A 23,192-nucleotide genomic window follows, 5' to 3' on the forward strand; every position below is an offset into this window, starting at 1 on the left:
GGGGTTGACCTTCAGTTAGTCCCTCAAGGTGAGTGACTAGAAGACGACCCCCACCACGACCCCCAATGGCTGTTACAAGCAGTTTTTATGCTTTTTAGGGAAATAGGTTACATCAGCAAGGTTACGGTTCAAACTTATTGGCTAAGCATATTGACCTTTAAATTTATTGGCTAGCAAGCATGGCGGATCATGACATGCATTTGAACTCTCTGGGACTTTCCAGAGGGCCAGGTGGCTATCAGTCAGTACATTCTTCCAGTTTTTCTGAGAATAGTTTACTCAAGAATGTTTCTGTGGGTAGAGAATGGAACTTGGCCAGTCTTGACCCCAGGCAGGAGGGGAGTGGAAGACTGGCAAAAGCCCTTAGGGTCCTTCACTATGCTTGTTTAAAATGCTCTTCCGGAGACTTAACCAGAGAACTATGATGGGCATTTCTGAGAAGTCTTTTGCCAGTGCAATTAATCTGAGTCTCTTCACCTTGGCCTCAGGCTCTTCAGACAAGGCTTCTTGCTCTTCAGACAAGGGCAAAAAGTAGCCACATTCTTCACCAAAATACCAGAAACACAGTTTCTAGGCCACATATTGAAATTCTCCACTGAAACTTTCTTGGGCTAGGTCTGCACAATTCAAATCACCCTCATAACAAAGTCTTCCATATTCCTACTAGGATAGTCCATGTAAAGCATTCCAAAGTCCCTAAATCCACATTCTTCTAAATACACATTCTTCCAAACCAAAGCATGGTCAGGCCTATCACAGCAATACCCCAGTTCATGGTACCAGCTTCTGTCTTAGTTAGGGTTTTACTACTGTGAACAGATCCCATGACCAAGGCAACTCTTAGACAACATTTAACTGGGGCTGGCTTACAGGTTCAGAGGTTCAGTCCATTATCATCAAAGTGGGAACATGGTAGCATCTAGGCAGGCATGATGACAGGAGGAGCTGAGAATTCTACATGTTCATCTGAAGGCTGCCAGCCGAATACTGACTTCCAGGCAGCTAGGATGAGAGTCGTAAAGCCCACACCTGCAGTGACACACCTACTCCAACAAGGCCACACATCCAAATAGTGCCACTCCCTGGGCCAAGCATATTCAAACCATCACTCTAACCCAACAATGGCCAGCTGTGAATGGCTGTGAAGATGCAGCAATTCTGTAGTTGCTTAGTCCATGAGGCTGGATGTCTTAGCTGGTCTTCAGTAGTGCTGGGAGCTGGTAAAAGTAGGCTCCAATGCCAGTGAACGAATGGACTTGCTAACAAGGCAAGAGCAAGCCCGCAAAGAGCAAGAGCTTCCTTCTCTGGTGTGCTTATATAGGCTTCCAGCAAAGAGGTGTGGTCCAGAGTCGATAAAGATAGATTAAAGATGTCTCTTCCTGCTTCAAAGATCTGGATCAGAAGTAGATCTTCATACTTCAAGTTAAGCAAAAATCCCCTCGATTGTGGCTTCCATTTTTGGGTTTTAGTTTCAGATTGGTCAAGTTGACCACTAAGAATAGTCATCACAGAGACCTTATGTGTAGTGATGGGGTTGCTGAAAAGTCAGAAAGAATGTTACTGTAGCTAGTTAAGGAAGGATGTACTAAGTATTATTAAAGTTTCTGATGACATATGCATTTTGCCAGTTTTGAGATATAAAGGTTTAACTAGATGAAATAAGGGAGAAAAAGCTTTCAGGATGATTCCCTGGTAAGTGTGTATGTCCTGATACCCAACAAATGATATTCATTGGGGAGGGAATTGAGCATTCCTGTTTGTCAGTAACTGGAAGTCAAGGTCCTGTCACTAATCCTGCTTGCATACTGAAGGAGGACTGTAGATTTTGTCAGGGAGCCAGCATGGTCAGTTTTCAGGTTGGCTTTCACGGTGAAGACTCTTGTGTGGATGTTCAGGTGGCCTTGCTGTGCCCTCCCTCCTCAGGTAGAGGCTAGGCTCTCTTCTGTTTTTCTAAGGGCACTGATCTCATCGTTAGATTATCAGAAGGGTTCTCATGGCAGGAAGCACGGTGACAGGCAGGTAGGCAGGCATAGGGCTAAGAGCTTACGTCCTGAACCATATGCAGGCAGGCAAGGAAGGAGGGAGAGAGAGAGACAGGGCCTGGACCTGGTGTGGGCTTTTGAAACCTCAAAGCCTACCCGTAGTGACACAGCTCCTCCAGCAGTCTTAATCCTTCTTAATAAATTCTGCTCACTGGGGACCAAGCATTCAAATTCGTGAACGTATGGGGGCTTTTCTCATTTTAACCAGCACACTCATGACTCACGTCAATAACACTCGTGACTTACTTTAATCCTAGTTACTCTCTCAAGCTCTATCCTCCATGTATTACCACAGGAATATAAGGATTTTGAGGAAACATTTAGTCCGTACCATCATTTTCTGGAAATTTGAGCATGAAAAAGGCAAATCAGTGCAAAGTTGAGGGAGAACTGCAGACCAGAGCAAACATTGCATGTTGAATAGACAGGGCCATCTAAATTCTGGTGTGAAGGGTCGGGTAGTAGGGAGAGATTGGGAGCTGGAAGATGGAGAGTGGTTCCCTAGTCCCAAATATGTAATGCGTAGATATTAGCAAGGTAAGCTTTGCTAGCAGCAAGTTAGGGATGGGGTTGGATGCAGAGGAGTTTGGTGAGTTGATACAGCATCTGTTCTGATCGGGTTGGTGTTTCTGCCTGATAGAAGACAGCTATTGCAAGCAGTGAAGAGGGATTGAGATGTGAGGATGGATGCCCAGAGACGGCACCCAGGATCCGTGGTGGCCTGGAAAGTAAATTGACGCTAGAGGGTGCCAGGGATGTGTTGGCAGAAGCTGATTGAAATACTGGACGTGGGCACCAGCTTGCCCATTTAAGAGGTGTTCAGCAGTCCTGGTTTCAACCTGCCCTTCAGGGAATGAAATGTTGGCTCCTCCTAACTCTGAGGCATTGCCTGGTGCCCACTAAAGCAGAGTGGGTCAGAGCTTTATAGGCTGTTTTAGCAAATGAGCTATTAATACGCTGGGCGAGATTAGAGGGAAATGTGGGTAAGGATAGAAAATGAATGGAGGAGGAGGAGAGACAGCTGTTGGGTCCAGGGATTGGCTGTAGTGGGCTGTGTGGAAGAGACGGGAAAGAACAGCTGGCTATAAAATTGTAGGAAAAAATTTTTTTATATGGGTTGAATATTTTTGTGCTACTGTTTAAGTGCTTAGGGGCTCATCAGGATAGTTAGGTATTTAGGAAACCTGTTTGCATAGTGTTTCCGTAGTGATGTGTGTGTGCACATGCGAAGATACATGCAGAAGATAGAGGATGGCCTCTTTGTCATTTTCTCCTCAGGCACTACCCATTTTATTTTTGAGACAGGATCTCTCACTGTGTGACTGGACAGTGAGCCTCAGGAATCCTCCTGTCTCTGCCCTCCCGGCTCTGGGATTACAAGCATATCTACCATGTTTGGAGTTTTGATATGTCTTGTGTTCTGGGGCTTGAACTTGGGTCCTCATGAGGATTTTAAAAATTTACTTTGTATGTGTGTGTTGTGTGTGTTACGTAGGTCACAGGACAGTTTGCAGGAATCACTTCCCTTCACACTGTGGGTCTTGGTGAGACTCATGTTTTGATTTCTCCTTTTCTTTTCTCTAAAAAGTCACAGAATGTCGTACCACCCAGGAAGAGGGTGTCCCCGGGGACGAGGAGGAGGACATGGAGCCAGACCCTCAGCACCAGCTTTCAGGCCCCAAAATCTGAGACTTCTTCATCCCCAGCAGCCTCCTGCGCAGTATCAATACGAGCCTTCAAGCACCCCATCTTCCTCGTACTCGAACTCTCAGGCCCCCAACTTTATGCCCCCACGACCAGACTTTGTTCCTTACCCTCCACCAGCAGCACCATCTGCACAAGGGCCTCTCCCACCCTGCCCAGTTAGGCCCCCTTACCCCAACCACCAGATGAGACACCCTTTCCCAGTGCCTCCTTGTTTTCCACCCATGCCCCCTCCAATGCCTTGTCCCAATAACCCCCCAGCCTCTGGAGCACCTCCCGGACAAGGCACTTTCCCCTTCATGGTACCCCCTCCTTCCATGCCCCACCCTCCTCCCCCTCCCGTCATGCCGCAGCAGGTTAATTACCAGTACCCTCCTGGGTACTCACACAGTTTCCCGCCTCCCAGTTTCAACAGTTACCAGAACAACTCCAGTTCTTTCCCACCCAGTGCTAACAACAGCAGTACTCCTCATTTTAGACACCTCCCTCCATACTCACTCCCAAAGGCTCAGAGTGAGAGAAGGTCCCCAGAAAGGCTTAAGCACTATGACGACCACAGGCACCGAGATCACAGTCATGGGCGAGGTGAGAGGCATCGGTCCCTGGAGCGCAGGGAACGTGGCCGCAGCCCTGAAAGGAGAAGACCCGAGAGCCGCTACCGCTCAGAGTATGATAGGGGGAGAACGCCGCCCCCTCGCCACCGCAGCTACGAAAGGAGCAGGTGAGTCCACCCGGAAAGTTCCTTACTAAAGCTGCAGAGGCACAGACGCTGCCAGTTTCTGTCTGCAGACCAACAAAAACTTGGGCACTTTTTCCCTCCCAGTGTTTTTGAGACAGGGTTTCTCTGTGTAGCCCAGGTTGTCTTGGAACTCCCTCTGTAGTCTAGGCTGGCCTTGAACTCAGAGCTTTTTCTACCTCTGCCTCCCAAGTGCTGGGACTGAAGGCTTGCCACATCACTGCTTGGCATGCACTTGATTTTTAATTTCAAAAACAAAAATGATGGTTTAGGCTTTTTACAAGGAAGACTGACACGTAAGGAGCGTTCCAAAGTGACCTGTGTGGACCAGTGTGGCCTTTTTCTGTTTGTGACGTGGTTGTGCTTTAATGATGATCCCAAGGCGTGAAAGATTTCATATTGTTTTAAATCATTGGGGCTTTAATTTTGCTTGTCGTGGTCGCCTTCGGGTTGGACACTGTGTTCTTTCCAAAGGGTGATGTGCGTGAATCACTGCCGACCCAGACGCTGAGCTACTGTGAACTTTAACTCCGTTGCCTTTAAAGAGAAGCAAAGCTACCTATTCCAGTTATTGTCCCAAAATAGCCCCAGCCTGGTTTCCTGCGCTGAAATGTTCTCATGGAGGAAAGTTGTATTTGAAAAATACTCTTTAGTTGTAGATTCAGGTTTTATTTTTTTTTTTTCCAGTACAAAATTTTTCTAAATAAAAACAAAAAAAACTTTAAAGGAGGCATTCTGTCCCAGTTTCACTTCTGCTGTGATAAAAACCACTCAGAGAAACAATTTAGGGGAGAAGGGTTTATTTCAGCCTCCGACCCCAGGTTATAGCCAAATCATTATGGGACTACAAGGCAGGGGCTTGAAACAGCATGTCACATCACATCCATAGTCAGAGCAGAGACGACCGAATGCTCACATGCTTGCTTGCGCCCCACATATAGTTAAATAGCAACTGCAAGATTGTTCCAAGGCAGACTTTCCAGAAAGAGTTCTATGTACTTGTTACCATGGAAGATGGAGATTGTTCTGAAGAGTGGGGAAAGGAACTTAGCTATAGGGCGCTGGCATGCAGTTCTGCCCGGCAGAGCATCACGCAGTTGGTTTTGCCTAGCTAAGCAGTGCTGCTGCGCACAATTGCTCCCAGGCTGCTCTGCTCACACTAAAGTGTACCTGTCACAGCTCTACAGCATAGATGCTTAAGGACTAGCTTAACGTTTGTGAGAAAGGAGGATCTCAGGGAAACTGGCATACAAATAACACGTACTCTTGCCTAGTGTAAGTAGATTTATCATCTGTTTATGTTCAGTAAATGTGATTTACATCCAAATTGGTCTTTTGAATCCCTGCCCACTCAGAAGGAGCAATTGAATGAAAGATTATTCCTAGATGTAAGTTTGTTGGCTAGATGGTAAAAATACCCAGAACGCCCTTCAGTTGAATTCCTATCTTTGGAAATAGAAGCAGCTGCCCTCCTGTGGCTTCAATCTGCAGCACCTGCCCCTTACTCTATAGTTGAGGCTACTCAGTGTGAACTATGGTTTTAGAAGTATTTCAGATGGAGAATGAGTTCCCCACCTCTGGGTGTTTTATTTTGCTGGTGTTCACCTGAGGATTGTATATTCCAGAATCATATTATTTGAAGTAATCATCCTTGAGAATGGGGTAATCTTTAAGTGAAAAATATTTTGTGCCTGAGCTGCTAAGTTAGCTGTTGAATTCGACCAATTTGATTTTACTGCTTGGCCATTTCTTGGGTATAATAAGTAGGGGGGTTTTTGAGTTTAGATATTTTAGGTTTATTCTTCTTGTTAACCCTTAGTCTGAAAAATCAAGAGGTTACATCTTGCTCAGACAGTTTTGGAATTTGAAGTATTTCAGATTTTCAAATTAGGGGCTACTCAGCTTTGTAAGATTGATAAATACTCTAAACTTGAAAACTCCAAATAAGGGATGGTCAGCTGTCTTTAGCTGGGTGTGTCTTCTTCCCCCAGATTGGTGGCTCTGATGCAGACACACTGGAAGCTCATTTTATTCTAGGTCTTTACTGCATCTGTCAGATAGACTCAAGCTGTTACCCTATTATAGGTTTATACTGAAAGCTTTCTCAGTCTCTCATCTCACTTGAGTTAGATCTGTCTTATTTGGGGTGCTTTTCTAGAGGAAAGTAGCACCCACGTGCTGAGTTCCCAGTCTGGCAGGTCACTGAGCACTCACAGATGCAGCTAAGGCCCCTCTCCATAAGGCCCAGGGCTCTCGTATCATGCTGCTTGCTCTCATCTCTGCTATAAGGCCTTTAGTCTGAATTTATTTGTTAAGTAAATAGTTTTCTAGAAGCCAGCAGTAAGGGAGTTCTTTTGCTGTAGGTTAGCTGACTAGAGGTTCTTAAGAAGATTATGAGAGACTTGTGCTGAGCATGGTGGATGACGTCCAAAACTGCCTGTGGAGAGACTATGCTTGTCCCTCAGTAAACTGAGGAGCAGTAAGTAGGAATAGTCCCTAAGATTTTCTTAGATTTGGCCATTTCTTCAGAGGAAGGTTCAGTGAAGACTTGGTGATTTTTGAGTCTCTCTGCTGAAAACAGCTGTGTATTATTTCCTCTCAGAGAGCGGGAACGAGAGAGACACAGGCACCGGGAGAACCGCAGATCGCCGTCTCTGGAAAGGTCCTACAAAAAAGAGTATAAGAGATCTGGAAGGTAAGCAATTGTAGCATTACCTCTTAAAATGCGAGTTTCTGGGCTTGTCCAACTCTCTGCCAAGTCCTCATTACAGCTCTGGCCAGGGTGACCCGGGGGTTGCTAAGAAGCACAGTGCTAAGGCTCATGGCCGTTGAGGAAGATCTCGGTAAGTGCCCTCCAGTTAGAAAGTGTGTATGTATGTCTGTAAGTATGTATGTATGTACCCACAGTGCTATAAAACTATGAACTTTCAAATCTAGATTAAAGAATAGAAGTCTAGCCGGGCAGTGGTGATGCACGCCTTTAATCCCAGCACTTGGGATGTAGAGGTGGGAGGATTTCTGAGTTCGAGGCCAGCCTGGTCTGCAGAGTGAGTTCCACGACAGCCAGGGCTATACAGAGAAACCTTGTCTTGAAAAACAAAACAAAACAAAACAAAACAAAGAATAGACGTCTACATAAAACTTGAAATTTATTCGTAATTATACTCTTAAGTTTGCTTGTTTGAGGGAAGAGAGCAGAGTGTTCAATTAGGCCCTTTCAGCCTTCTGACACTGCAGTTGTCATTCTGCAGTTTAGAGTGTCATTTCTGTGTCTAAAAGGAGCTCTGGTCTTAGATCATAGTGCGTGGGAGTCATCCTGGAGGCTGACAAGGTACAGGCTGATGGTGACCTCTCTCAGCTTCTCCACTAGCTAAAGTTATCCAACCTCTCTCAGCTGGAATTCTGTATCTGTAAAATAAGAGTAGCCGTTCCTTCCTTATTGTCTGGTGAAGCATCGCTGAGATAATGCACATTAAACACTTAAAACCAATCCTATAGCAAGTACCAAATGAATGGTAACTAAGTATAATTATGTGAGCACTTGACTTTAAAGCTAGGTAGTAAATAAGAAGCAGGAAAACTGAATTTGGAAGCTGAGTGGTGACTCACACCAGGAGTCCCAGCATTTGGGAAGCTGACACAAGAGGACCACTCTGACTGAGTTTGAGGCAAGCCTGGGCTATAATATTGAGTTTCATACTAGCCTGGGTTGCAGGGTAAGATTCTGTCTCAAAATTAAAAACAAACAAAAAAAAGCAATTTTAAGTATAAACTAAGTTAAGGAAAGTGAAACCACTATAGCAGTATAACTAAATTTGTAAATAAGTGCAAAGCTTGGTTCTTTGAAAGAGCCTGTACCTAAAAGTGGCAAATGCCAAGTGTGATGTAGAATATTATAGGGATGCAGGTGAAGTAAACTTAGGAAATAAGGACTGGAGAGATGGCTTAGTGGTTTAGGGGCACTGGCTGCTCTTACTGAGGGCCTGGGTTCCATTCCTAGTGCCTACATGGCTGCTAACTACCATCTGTAACCTCAGTTCCAGGGCAGCTAACACAGCCTTCTGGGCCTCTGTGGCATTGACAACATCTGGTGTATAGACATACATGCAGGCTAAATACCCATACACATAAAAAGAAATAAATTTCCAAAAAAATTACAAAATGAAGTAAGGACAAATTTTATTTTAAACGTAAATACTTGAATGCAATGGGTTGGGTTTTAGGAAAACAAATTTATAAATTTTACACACATAACAGAAAACTACTAAGGCAAAAATCATGGAAAAATAGAAAAAGCTGATTTTTCTTTTTTTCGAGAGAGGGTTTCTCTATGTAGCCCTGGCTGTCCTGGAGCTCACTCTGTAGACCAGGCTGACCTTAAACTCAGAAATCTGTCTGCCTCTGCCTCCCAAGTGCGGGGATTAAAGGTGTGAGCCGCCACTGCCCTGCTAAAGCTGACTTTTATTTTTTAATATAAAAAAGCTTTAAACTGTTCTAGAACACTTGGAGAAGGGAAGCTCAGCTGGTGACTCTGCAGAGACGATCCAGACGGCAAAACCCAGCCAAGGATAAGAAAGCTACGAGGCAGTGTCTCTTGGGAATAATAATACCAATTAGAGCAGATACTTGCAAGTTGTTTTCAGTAGCGTGAGAAACAGTAAATAGCATTTCTTTTTCCAAGAATACATGCATAGATAGGTTAGTATTATGAATTTTTGTGTTAAAAATCTGGTTATATCAGTATTTTCCTATTAAATATTTAAAGTAAAACCAGTATTTACTTATGAGTAAAACCATTATGAAAGAATGGTCACTTATGAAAGAATAGCATGTCTTGATGGACACGATTTATACTGTCTCAAAAGAGCCATGCTTAATGTTGAAACTCAGAGGTTTTACCATAGAAAGAAGAACAAAGAGAAGGAGTACCCGTTGCTTATTATTGTTTCCTGCCAGCAAATTAAAAACAGCATCATTGTGTCCCTTCTGTATTGTGTTGTCGTAGTGTGATATTCACTTCTTAATAAGTAAATGTCCAGGGCTTTTGAGAATACAATCCCATGATCTTCTGGGAACCCAGCAGTGAAAGGCGGTGTGGAGCAGACTTAGAGAAGTCATCCTGAGGCCTGCAGGGTAGGGAAGGAGGACTGCAGGGGAAGTGGGAAGAGTATGTGCCCAGGACTTACTGCAGAGAAATGTAGAGTCTGCCCTGGAGGTCAGGAAGTCAGCTGTGAAGGCTTCTGTACTAGTCTGCGTCAGAAGTGATCCGATGGCTTAGATCATGGCAGCCATGGCAACGGCAGTGGTAATGAGGGTAGATTAGTAAGATTCCAAGTCTTCTAGGGCTTGAGAAGTGAATAGATGTGTTGGAGCAGGGAAGAAATAGCAATCATAACCCTGAACTCTGGTATTCCTTACTGTGAGTAGGTATGTGAAACATGAGATAAGAATGTAGGTTCTATTTGGGGCAGTGACATGATGACCAGTGTTCACCGAGGAACACACAAACTGTAGTCATGGCATTGGTGTAGCACTTGTGTGCTCACCAGAAGACTTGGAATGATACGGAGGTGATGGTCCATGGGCAAGGACGACATGTATATTCACGGAGCACTCTGCCCTTTTAGAAGAGAGGGGTGGGTAGAATAATCAGAATGTATTATGTACATGTATGCAACTGACAGATAAAGTTTAATAAAAAAAATTCTGACTTAATGGCAAAGATTTTCAAAGCACTATTTTGATGAGATGTGTGGAAATGGGAACTTGCATGTGTTTTTGAGGGTAGTTTAAGCTGTATTAGGTATATGAAGAGAGGACACACGCGCACGCAAGTCGCCCGCGCAGTCGTCTCGCCAGCAAGAAGATACGCAGACACTAGGTTCCTTCTGCAGCAACGTTTTATTGTCCTCATCCAGAGGGAAAAAAAGGTCGAGCCAATAATCCGCACTGCTTATATACACCACAGTGTGGCGTGTCTGCCCACAGCGTGGCATGTCTGCCCATGATTGACTGTTCGCTCATTACCCTACATAATGCCCCAGAATGGGCCGTGACCCGGCGTCTTTTCACTTTACCGCACATGCGCAAACAGTTGTTTACTAGGAGTCGACAGTGGAAGTAGGCGCCAAATGCCTCTCCAGCTTCACCTCTCCCCACACATGCACGCATACTTTGGTAATTGATTTGACAAACGTATTCACAGCAGGGGAAGTGTTAACTAACCTACCATTAGATCTGTTAAGTTATAGTATACACATGTAAGAGGAGAGTAGACACCAGTGGTTGTTCACCCTCTACTCCAAGAACTTTTGAGGTGGAAGCAAGAGGATCAGGAATTCAAAGCAGCTAACCTCCACTACATAGAAGTTTGAGGCCAGCCTAGGCTATGATTAATCAATAATATAATTAATATAAAAATATTAAAAACAAACTTGATTAAGAATATTGACAATACGGACTATAATGTTATCAGTGAGTGGTATTGTAGATAACCTTTGTTAATGGTGCTGCCCTCTTTGTCTGGGATTGCAGCCTTGCACCAATGCACCCAGACTGTGCTTGCTTTTTTCCCATGACAGGGTTTCTTTGTGTAGCCCTGGCTGGCTTTGAACTCAGAGATCTGCCTGCCTATGCTTTGTTTTTCTACAGAGAACACACACTTGCTTACTATGTGTGGATGTATATATGTATGTATGTATGTATGTATGTATGTATGTAGTATGTATGTATAGGAGAGTATGCTTACATCGGTCCGTGAGTATACCATGGTGTGTATGTAGAATCGAGAAGAGAGCATTTGGAAGGCAGCTCTCTCCTTTCGCTATGTAGGATCTGGGGATCACTTGTCGGGCGTGACAGGAAACACTGTTACTCGAGGAGCCATCTAACTGGCTCCGCACGTTTTCTTTTGAGTAGAACTTTTTGGTTTGTGGTAACATAGCTAGTGCATGTTGCCTAGAATTTATAGAAGTTTATGAGGCAGGGTCTCAGATTTGCTCCCAGGCTGACGTGGAGGTCTAGAAACAGTCTTCCTATTGTGCTGACATTGCAGGCATGAACCGTGTCTTAGCTAGGGTTTTTATTACAGTGAAGAGACACTATGACCATGGAAATTCTTATAAAGGAAAACATTAAATTGGAGCTGGCTTATAGTTCAGAGGTTTAGTCCATTGTTAGGATGGTAGGAAGCATGGCAGCATGCAGGCAGGCATGGTGCTGGAGGAGGAGCTGAGAGTTCTATATCTGGACCAGCAGGCAGCAGGAAGAGAGGATGAGCTATCAGGCCTGGCTTGCCCTTCTGAAACATCAATGTCTACCCGCCACCCAGGAACACACTTCCTCCAACAAGGCCACACTTTCAGTAATACCACTCCGTATGATTCAATGGGGCCATTATTATTTAGACCACAAGCCACCATGTCTGCCTCAAAATAATTTTTCACTTAAATCTGGAGGCAAACTTTATTGGGTAGTAGTAATTTTATCAGTGGACAGTGAGGTGAACACTGATTTAATAATGTGGCGACGATTCTCACCAGCTGTCGGAAGGATTTTAGGGTCTATCTAAATTTAATAGGCTTAAGTTAGAATCTACCCTATAGATTTTTTTCCTCCAAGTACATTTGTAGGATTAATCTTTATGTATTTTAAGCCCCAGGAATTCAAGGATAGATTTCTTATCCTCTTTATTAACTAAGTTGACAGTATTTTGAGGACGATAATTAGCCACAGTCTGGATTGACTCGGTGTAATACTTAAAGTCTTTCCAGAACGAGGTTGGGAGTGTTACTGCTGCTTCCCTCGGATTAGCTGCCAGGTTAAATCCATAGTGCAGGCCAGGCTTTGGGAAGCTTTCAAAAATTATTTTGGCAAAGCAGTATGTGAAAGATTCAAAACTATGGTTTTCATTGATGAAATTGTCCGTAAGTAGAAATGTCCAAATATTTTCCGAGTGTCTTTTTCTTCCAGGAGTTATGGTTTACCAGTTGCTCCTGAGCCCGCTGCATGCACACCTGAATTACCTGGGGAGATCATTAAAACTACAGATTCTTGGGCCCCGCCCCCAGAGAATGTGAATCAGTAAGTAAATATGGGCTAGGGCCTGGGAGTTTGTATTTTTATACAGATAAACCAGGTGATTCAGATGCTGGCAGACTGGCATTCAGGAATCCCTGGTTTGGTGAAACTTGGCATGGTACATGGCATTGGCATGTAGTCGGAAAATGTACCAGGTAGCTTAGACAATAGAACATTGTTTTCAATAACTAACTTTCCCCCTTCCTTTCGAAGTCGTTCTCCAAGCAGGGAGAAGAAGAGAGCTCGTTGGGAGGAGGAAAAAGACAAATGGAGCGACAGCCAGGGCTGTGGCAAAGAGAAGAACTATACGTCCATCAAAGAAAAAGAGCCAGAGGAGGCGCCTCCTGAGAAAGCCGAGGAGGAGGATGAAGAACTCCTTAAGCCTGTGTGGATTCGCTGCACACATTCGGAAAGCTATTACTCCAGTGACCCCATGGATCAGGTGGTAGGTCTGAAGCAGAGACTGTGTGGACCAGGGTTTCTCCGCTGCAGCAGTGTGGCATTTAGGCCAGATAGTTCTTTGTGGACATTGCCTGTGTATTGCAGGGTATTGGGGCAGCTCTGTAGGCCCTATCCATCTGATGCTAATAGCATCCTCCCCAGTAGTGAGAACCAAAACTCTTCAAATGTTGCTGTTATCAGTTACTTTTCTGTGGCTGTGATAAAATACCATGACCAGAACAATGTGAGGGGAAAGTTATTTTGGCTTGTGCTTAGAGTTCACAATGGCAGAAGCTGGCAAGAGCAAGAAGCTGAATACAACAGTCAAGAGTATTAACCAGGTCCCTACCTGCTTGTCTTCTGAGACCAGACAAGGTCAGGAAAGAGATCACATCTCAGTGGCACGTAGGAAACTCAGAGACAAAGAACTGGAGGCAGGGTGAGGCTATAAATGCTCAGACCTGCTCAGAACCCGTCCTCCACGGGCAGTCTTCCGCTAGCTAGTTTGCACTTCACCAAGCAGTGCCACCACGTGTGGACCAAGTATTTATGCATGAGCCTATGGGGGACAGTTCTCATCCAAACCGTAGCATTCCCTTGAGGAAATCAACCCACGTTGAGAATCACTGTTGCAGAGAAAAGGGGTTTCAAAACACCAAAGGCTGAGAGTATATAGCAGCTTAAAGAAGTATTCTGCATTCTTTGATGCTAATGGTCTTAATACTGGTAGTTTCATGACCTTTAACCTATATCTCCTCTATGGTGGCGTGCATACGTGCATTTGTGTGTGTGTGTGTTTCCCAAAATGGGAGGTAAAGATTTGGGTTTCATTTTATTTAATAAAGTACATCATTCTCCTTCCTGTACAAGCTACACCAACCCAATTAATGATAAATTAGGCTCATATTATCTTACTTGATACAAGGAAGGTATAGAATAAGGGTCATTAATTGAATGAAGGAGTGGAACAGTGGCCCTTACAGGTTTAGGGCTCAGGAAGTCAGTCATGTGACATTTAATGTGACATTAGGTTAGGTAAGATGGGGATTTGCTCTTTGAGATTTTGTAAATATAGAGATGCTCCTTGCTTTAGGGCAGGGCTGCATTTAGCAGCACCGTTGTCCGTTGAAGATGTCTTTAGTCCAGGTTGTACTTACTACACCCAGCAAAGTGTCACAGTTAACCCTGTTCTGCTTTCAGTGTGTCTACTCTGTCACTGGACAAAAATCATCTTATGCAAATCTGTCTCATAATGAAGTATTGAGTAGCTCTTGTAAAGTTTCTGAACGTGTATCCAAGAAATCGTGGCAGCATAGTATGAAACAGAATGTGGGCTGTGTCTCTTCGTAATGGCATAGATGCCTGAGAGCAGCATCTGGGTGCCGCTGCCCCAATCTCAGGAGAAGGTTAGCATTTGCTAACTTGGGAAAAGATTAAAACCCTAAACTTGAAATATATTTTCTTTTGTAAACATTTACTTATATTGTGTATGTGTGTGGTTATATGCATGATCACGGGACAGCTGTGGGAGCTGGTTTTCTCTTCACACCAAGATTATGGGGATTGAACTCAGGTTGTCAGGCTCGGCAGCAAGTGCCTTTACCTGCTAAGTCTTCTTGCTGGCCCGGAAGTACGGCTTCTGCTGAGTATGTATTGCTTTTGGACTGTCTTTGGAAAAAAAAGGATTGAGGAATCCATGATAGTGGTATGTCTTAGTCAGGGTTTCTATTCCTGCACAAAACAACATGACCAAGAAGCAAATCGAGGAGGAAAGGGATTATTCAGCTTATGCTTCCATATTGCTGTTCATCACCAAAGGAAGTCAGGACTGGAACTCAAGAGGTCAGGAAGCAGGAGCTGATGCAGAGGCCATGGAGAGATGTTCCTTACTGGCTTGCTTCCCCTGGCTTGCTCAGCTTGCTTAGCTTGCTTTCTTTGGAACCCAGGACTACCAACCACCCACAATGGGCTCTCCCTCCTTAATCACTAATTGAGAAAATGCCTTACAGTTGGATCTCATGGAGGCATTTCCTCAAGAGAGGCTCCTTTCTCTGTGATAACTCCAGCCTGTGTTAGGTTGACATACAACCAGCCAGTGCATAGTATGATACCTGATAAAGTGTAACTAGAAGTTATTCTTCTATGCTGCTTGAGTGCATTGGGCTTAGTTTCCTTACAAAAGGGGTCTGGAGGGAGGCTGTGGCCAGCATTTTGTTAGTGGCTCGGGGACAGCATCTGATGCTGTCTTGATAATCCTCCAGTTCCTGAATGGCACTGTGTAGGAGTTATATTCTTACCTCTGTCTCCATACAGGACACAGAGCACGGACCGTTTCCAAGGGCAGCTTCCATCTCTGCCAGAGCCATGCCACTCATGTCCACGGAGTTTGTTTTCCTTTGCGGCCATGACAAAGCTTTATAAGCTGTGTGGCTTGAAAAACAAGTGTTTATCATTTCACAGCTCCAAGGGTCAGAAGTTTAGCTTGGATTGTATTGCCTAAATCAAGGTGTCAGAAGGGCAATATGTTTCTTTCTGGAGCTCTAGAGAAAATCTTTTCTCATTACATGGCTGGCAGTTTTGTTTTTGTGTAACTATTGAGCAGGGGTTCTTGTTTGTTCCATGTCTCCTGTGGGTTCTCACTATTGGTAGCCATTTGTAGTTTTCCTCATTCCGGGAGACTCTTCTGTGACAGCCCTGACATTTTTACCGCCTTCTCTGCCAGAGACAAGAAGATTCTAAGCCAGATGCTAGACTGCTGTTGTCTTATCAGCTTCCCTTCTAATGATACACTGTTAGAGATGCAAGAGAAGAGAGCTAGAGAGGTAGATGACTTAGCGGTTAAAACCACTGGAGGCCCTTAGAGAGGACCAAGGTTTAATCCTCACACCCACATGGCAGGTCGAAACCACCTGTAAGTCTGACATCCTCTCCTGACCTCCAAGGCACCAGGCACACGGCGGGCACAGAGAAGGTGGGAAGGATGGCAGAGCTGTCAAGGCAGCCAGCGTCTTGGGGATGAGGAGGGATTGATAGAAAGCAGGTGCTTCCTCTTCAGGGTGGCAGGTGAATCACAGTTTGCCCTAGTTTTATTTTTAAGTATGAAAGGTCTGCTTTTTACATTTTGTGGTCATTAGGTCAAATGGTCTGGCCATTTAAAGTGAGTTTCATTGTGGAAGGAGAGTGGGCAGCGGCAGAGGACTCCTGTAAGACTATGGTGTAGAAGCCCTGTGCTTTTTGGATGTGCTTGTTGGGGAGAGAGGAAGGGGGAGGCTTTCTTTTTGCTCCAAGGGTCATGGTATTTTGTAATGTCACTTGTAATGGGCGTGTCCCTATGCTGCTCACACTGGTAAACCACCAGGCATACAGTGTGTGTCTGGTTTAGAAGCTTGCTGCCAGTGTGTGGTGTTTTCCTTTTCAAACATTGACTGCATTGGGGACTTAAAAATGGCATCTTGTAGTTAAGGGTTTTTCGTGCTGATCGTTAATATGGCTTCTCACCCTGATCCTTTTACTTTGCAAAGGGAGACTCTACTGTCGTAGGAACAAGCAGGCTCCGTGATTTGTATGACAAATTTGAGGAAGAATTGGGGAACAGGCAAGAGAAGGCCAAAGCTGCCCGGCCTCCATGGGAGCCTCCGAAGACAAAGCTAGATGAAGATTTAGGTGAGTGGAAGAGCTCAAGACTGCTGGTAGCACTGCTTAATTCCAGCCTTTGGGGAAACAGCCTTTAGAGTCTCAACTTGAAATGCTTTCTTTTTTTTCATTTTATTTTTATTAGCTGTAGTCAGCAAATATGTGGTCTTACTTTCTCAGTTACATCCCAGAATTTATAAGATCTTTTTTTTATAAGGCAGGCTAACCTGTCTATCTCTTGCAGAGTTGTCTAGCCTTAGGATCAGAAAGCATTATATTCTGCCATCCCTGTAAAAGCAGGGGCTTGTGCCTTAAATTCTTGAAAACGGGCAGGTGACACTTCCCTGGCACCTTCCATTGCTGGGCACTCTGGTGTGAAGGCTTCTACCTGCTGACAGATTTTTTTTCCCTTCGTAGTCTGTGTTTTAAGTGTTCTGATGTTTGACGTAGACAGTGAGAGTCTCTGCCCACCACGGCCCCTTCCAGTTTTTTTGAGACAGGCGCTCATTCTGCAGTCCGGTTAGCCTGAGATCTAATATCTTGCCCAGGCCAGACTTTGACTCATGGTTGACCTCTTGCTTCATCCTTCAAAGGGTTGCAGGCTACAAGGCACTGATAGTATCTTTGAGGATAGGAGTGCTTTTTGCCACTTTGTGTCCTTAGCCCCTAGCATAGTGCCATGCTCAGAAGTTACTACACTTGATCTTGGCCAAAAGGCGGGGGAATGGCCACAGTGGGACTCTCCATATGCCATCACATCTTCTGACTAGCTCTCCTTTGCCCAGATCCATTTGTGCAGTAGTGGCAAAATTACAGAATCCAAAGCCAGATGGCCTGGCTTGAAATCCCTGCTCTCCTTACCTGTTAAGGAGAGGAGACTTGGGCGTGAGCCTCCGTGTCTTGCGTTTTCCACTATAAATTGTGACTGACAGTATTGTCTAAGATAAGCTTCATGGTACTGCATTTTGTGATTATGCAGCTACTTTCTGGTTCTTTTTTTAAAGTTGTAATAAAACAATACAAAGTATGCCATCCATCGTAGCCATTGGAATCATCTAGTTTGTTAGTAAGTGCATATGTATTGCCAGCAGCCGGTTTCCAGGACTCTTTCTCCTGTAAAACTAAAATGCTTCCAGTAAGCAAAACAGCAGAAAGTCTCCCACTCCCAACCTTCATTACTTTCTGTCTCTGCATCTGATGGCTTCAAGTATTTCACCTGAGTGGAATCATGTAGTATTTGTCTCTTGTGGCTTATTTCTCGCATCATAATTGTCTGTCTGTTTTCGTGCAGTTGCTTTCAGGAGCTCTGTCTTTTTCTGGTTTTGTTGTTGTTTTGTTTTGTTTTTCACTTGTTTTGTCTTATTTGTTTTGTTTTTTTGTTTGTTTTTGTTTTTTGAGATAGAATGTCACTTAATTTAACCTGGCTTCAAATTCATTATATAGTTGAGAATGGCCTTGAACTCTTGATCCCCCTGTATCTCCTTGAGTACTGGGGTTACAGTCACGAGTGAAGGGTTATACTCAGAAAGGACTAACCCCATTTATTGCTGTTACCAACAGAGAAAAGGGTAAGATCTTCACCCTTAGCCCAGAGCCTGATATTTGGGGTGTTTCTACCTTCTTTCCTCTCCAGGGTTGCTCTGTTGTGCTCAGAGTCTGTCCCATGCCTGTGTCCAGGCCTGGACTACATGGCCCCTCCCTATTCTCTCCCACCCTTCCGTCAGTTTCCTCTTCTGTCTAGTGGCTCAGTTGCAAGTGTCCGTTCTGTGAAATTGCCACTGACCTTTCTGGCTCATAGTGGACTAGCTCTTTATTGAATCGATACCATTTTTCAGTGTGAAATCACTATTACTGTGTTGCAGTAAATCTCCAAGCCAAATATGCCCCAGCGATGAAAACACAACTCAATTAATATGAATGCAAGCTGTGAGCCTAGATTGGACAGATCCACTACTACACTGCCATCCATCTTCTCCATCTGTGAGACTCCTTATAACTTGCAGTTTCTCCAGGCCACATGCTTCCATGTAAAATCACTATTACCGTGTTATTTTTATTTGGTATATGTCATTATTAGTTCTTATTTTCTTTATAAAATCTATATTTTTTTCTGTTTCCCTGCTACATTATACCTTAGCATTCTTTTTTTTTTTTTTAAAGATTTATTTATTTTATGCATATGAGAACACACTGTAGCTGTACAGATAATTGTGAGCCTTCATCAGGTTGTTGGGAATTGACTTTAGGACGTCTGCTTGCTCTGGTCGAGCCAACTCACTCCAGTCGGCCCTGCTTGCTCCAGTCCAAAGATGTTTTTATTATTATACATAAGTACACTGTAGCTATTTTCAGATGCACCAGAAGAGGGCGTCAGATCTCCTTATGGGTGGTTGTGAGCCATCATGTGGTTTTTGGGATTTGAACTCAGGACCTTCAGAAGAGCAGTTGGTGCTCTTACCCGCTGAGCCATCTCACCAGCCACATGCCTTAGCATTTTCAACTGTATGATTTTCATGGCATGGCTTAGCAGTGTTTGGTGTCGAGAAACCCCTCAAAATATTACTGGAGGAGTGAGCGGTGACCTCTGCTGAAGTTTAGGGCATTTGAAAGGCTCTGCAGAACTGTTTTGTTCCACCTATGAACTTCTTCTGTGTTTTCTCCCGCCGTCTAGCAGAGAGTTCCAGTGAATCTGAATGTGAGACCGACGAGGACAGCACCTGTTCAAGCAGCTCAGACTCGGAGGTGTTCGATGTCATTGCAGAGATTAAACGCAAAAAGGCTCACCCTGACCGACTTCATGATGAACTTTGGTACAATGACCCGGGCCAGGTGCGGGCGTTTTTATGCTTTCGCTATGAAAGTTGCAAACCCACACATCACATTTACGACTCAGGGCTGAGAAGGTGCATGCTGGCTGGTATTGAAACGGAACCTTACTCCCGGGGCTGTGAGTCACTTTTCAGAGCCATTTCCCTTCTGCTTCAGAGTTCAGCTGCAGGGTGTGAGCCCAGAACAGCTGTTCCCCGAGTCACACTGACAGCGCCGCGACCTTGTTCAGAGCAGCAAAGCTGTGCTGTTCATCAGACTCGAAGGAGGAGGAAGCAGGAAGGCAGGAGGAGGGGAGAGCTGTGGGCCTTTTAAAAGCAGCTTGCTAAGTAGTGAACAGAAGCATCCACACAACATCAGTTGTTTTAGTTGGTAACAGTTGTGAGTTTTTGTGAATTCTCTTCTTGATTAAGCATGTAAACTAATGAATGACACAGCAGCTGGAACATTTAAAATTTTCTGATTAGTTTGGTTTTTGAAGTAACATCCCATAAAAACAATGTAAATAGGTATGCTTTGTTGTTGAGACAGAACCTCACTATACAGTTGTTGCTGGCCTCTTGAGTGCTATGTTACATACAGGCTTGTGCCACAGGGATTGGTTCTAAAAAACGGTATCTTTATAACACATTTGTATTTTACAAGTACACAGTCCACACGAACACGCGCCTCTTGTGGATGTGCTTTGTCACTCATGATGCTACACGTCCTGACTTGCTCTGTATGGTCATTTACCAGTTATAGTTTGTGAATAAGTTCATACCATTCAGGATTAATTAGAATTGTTCTTCTGATTCTTACTAGATAACAGCTATTTTTAAAGCCTTTTAAATTTTTTATTACTATTATTTTGTTTTATTTTAAGTATGTGGGTCTCTCTGTGTACTAAGTGCATGCCTTGTGCTCACGGTGGCCAGAAAAGGGCATTGGATCCTTTTCAACTGTAGTGACATACAGCTGTGAGCCACAATGTGTGTGCTGGGAATTGGACCCAGGTCCTGTGGGAGAGGAGCCAGTGTCCTTAACCATGGAGCCATCTCTTCTCTTCAGCCCCAGTTGTTTTTTGATTTTTGTTTTTGTTTATTGTTTTTGAAAAGGATTTAAATAATTGAAATGACTGAGAAAATTTACTTTGCGATGCCTTGGAATTAAGTTTTCAGTGTATTTTAAACCATGTTTTTTATAGCTACTCCAGGTTGACCTTGAACCTGTGACCTTTTCTGCCTCAGCTTCTCGAGTGCGGGGGGATTCTAAACAGATGCTCCCACACTTAGTGCTTTCCTTTCCATTCCCATGAAGGAGTTACATGTGGTGTGATGGGATTTACGTGGACTAGTTGCTGTTTCCCGTATACTTTTCAGGACTGTATACCAGCACTACAAGTTTTAGAACATTTTTGTCTGCCTGAAAAGAAACCTTTCTCCATATCCACGTGCCTAGTCTTTTTCACTGGTGTGTGTATGTGTGTTTGTGTGTGTGTGTGTTACTATTCTGTTCAGCCTCGATAGGGCTATGTTGTTGTTAGGCCGTTCTGTGTGTTGTGCTTGGGTTTGTGTCCTCAGTGTACTTGAGCCTTGTGAAGGGGCCCATGTGGGAGCACAGATGTTGGTGGAGGCACGAATGTGGCTGTTTGTCTGTCTGCTCTCCTGGAAGCTATGACTAACACTAGGAGTATGTTAGGATTTTTGATGAAAAGTTATTAAGCCTCTTATTTGCCAGCTGTTACTTTAACACTATTTTTTTTTTTTTTTAGGTAATAATGTTATTTTCCTGCTATACTTCCTAGAGCTTTAGATTTCCCAAAAGACTAAAAAGAATTTAAGTTTTTCACTGTTATTTCTTGCCAATGTCTTATTGAGATATTTTCATTTATATTTTAATTGAGCACAATGAATTACAAAGCCCTAGTACTTAAAAAAATGTATCAATATATTGTCACCTCTGGGTATCTAAGATTGATTCCAGGATCTGCATAGATACCAAAATCCACAGGTGTAGAGTCTTATGAATAAATCATAGTATTTACATATAAGTGGCATACTCCTCTTTTGTGCTTTAAGCCTCTAGATTACACATAATATCTAATATAATCTAATACCATGTCAGTAGTTGTTACACTGTATTTTTTAGAGAATGAAAAAGCAAACATTCATCTTTAGTACATTTCTACAGGATGAACTCCCAGAACTGGTATGCTTGCATGTAAGCATGTGCCTGTGTGTGCGTACGGAGGTGAGTTCAAACACAAGCTCTAGTCTAGTCCTCAGGGACCTTCCACCTTTTATTGGCAGCAGAGTTTCTAGTTGGCCTGGACCTTGGCCTCTTGGGCTTCCAGGCCCTGCCCGTCTCTACCTCGCATCCCACCACCTCGCTTGACTGCTGTGTGGGTTCTGAATTCAGGTCCTTACACCTGTGAGGTTAGTGCTATGATGGCTTTTCAGATTTTGAGTGCAGCTCCTGTTAGGTCTTCTCACACACACGATCCATTCTCTTTCTTGGGTTCCATGCCCTGAGTATGACAGTGTCATACTGCCGCCTTTCTCTCATGCACTGTGGTGCTGTGCAGAATACCCATCGTGCTTTTCTGTGCTCTTTGTTTTCCTTTTAGGCCCGGCCTAACCAACTACAGCAGCTCCAGTGGTAGGTCTGTTTAGAGGATAGAGTTTCTTTCTCTTTCAAAACCTAAGTGTATTATTTGTTCCTCTTTCAGGTATAAGTGTTACTTGAGTTCATGGGCACTTACTGTTTCTCCTCTTCTGTTTGGTACTTACTATTCTGTCTGAGAGGCATTCAACACATTGTTCACTTCCGGAGTAGATGGAAACAAGATGGAAAGTGGAGAGGGTGTATTAAGAGTGTGTGTGTGTGTGTGTGTGTGTGTGTGTGTGTGTGTGTGTGTATTCTCCTGGACATTACCCTGACCCCTCTGCTTCATACATACTTCTGTTTCTAAGACATTCAATCTATAAATCTTCTTCAGAGCAGACTAATTCAAAGTCTTCATGCCTTTAGGATATGAAATGCGCCTGTCTCTCTGTGTGTAACATCATTTTTTCCTGAAATAAGAGAGAGGAGAGAGTCCTGCAGAGAGGTAGGAGACAGTGGGACAGACAGCGTGCTGACATGGGTGTTTCCTGCTTGGCTGCACATGACTTGGGATTCCTGGGTTGTCACAGCTTCCTTTTATCAGACTTTATAGACAGTTGGCAGCTTTATTGGTTTTGGAACATCCGTTTAATCTTCTAATCAGACAGCTTCTTCAGAGCCTCAGTCCTCATGACATTAAAGCTCATGGTTTCTAAGGCATCCTCGTGCCTTGCATGGATTTTCCCCCAGTAATGCCAACCTGCATTCTGTTTCTGACAGATGAACGATGGACCACTTTGCAAATGCAGTGCAAAAGCAAGACGCACAGGAATTCGGCACAGCATTTATCCCGGAGAAGAGGTAACTGGCTTGGGTTATGATTTATAAAAGCACGAAGGAGTCAGATGTAGACAGATGCCATTGTTCTTCTTTTCCATTAAATGGAATAACATCATCAAAATACCCTTTACACATTTCCTATTATATTATAGACTGTCACTGACAGTTATAGAGAAGAAATATTTAATATTTGGGCTTTGAGTAGACTACAGAGTGTTGTCAAGGAAACTAAAAAGAATTTGGAAGGCTCATGTGTGTTGTATGTGCGATATGCGCAAACATTAAGTGTCTCCAAACTCTATGCA

At 43.9% G+C, this 23,192-nt stretch overlaps 1 protein-coding gene across 5 annotated transcripts in view; it reads left to right on the forward strand.

Annotated features, from left to right (window-relative positions):
• Nucleotides 1–23,192, forward strand: part of Drosha (drosha ribonuclease III) — a 108,563-nt gene that overhangs the window by 3,656 nt on the left and 81,715 nt on the right. For 3 of the 5 annotated variants that reach the window (XM_031360440.1, XM_031360439.1, XM_031360443.1), the window contains exons 4-10: nucleotides 3,631–4,467; nucleotides 7,085–7,177; nucleotides 12,454–12,564; nucleotides 12,775–13,006; nucleotides 16,524–16,665; nucleotides 19,307–19,464; nucleotides 22,828–22,908. In XM_031360440.1, coding sequence (XP_031216300.1) covers nucleotides 3,631–4,467; nucleotides 7,085–7,177; nucleotides 12,454–12,564; nucleotides 12,775–13,006; nucleotides 16,524–16,665; nucleotides 19,307–19,464; nucleotides 22,828–22,908 — 1,654 coding nt within the window. The remainder of the gene's footprint in view (nucleotides 1–3,630; nucleotides 4,468–7,084; nucleotides 7,178–12,453; nucleotides 12,565–12,774; nucleotides 13,007–16,523; nucleotides 16,666–19,306; nucleotides 19,465–22,827; nucleotides 22,909–23,192) is intronic. The other 2 variants (XM_031360441.1, XM_031360442.1) reach the window with 1 other exon arrangement.

The sequence above is a fragment of the Mastomys coucha genome, unplaced genomic scaffold (genome assembly GCF_008632895.1).
Source record: "Mastomys coucha isolate ucsf_1 unplaced genomic scaffold, UCSF_Mcou_1 pScaffold8, whole genome shotgun sequence".
Classification (NCBI taxonomy): Eukaryota; Metazoa; Chordata; class Mammalia; order Rodentia; family Muridae; genus Mastomys; species Mastomys coucha.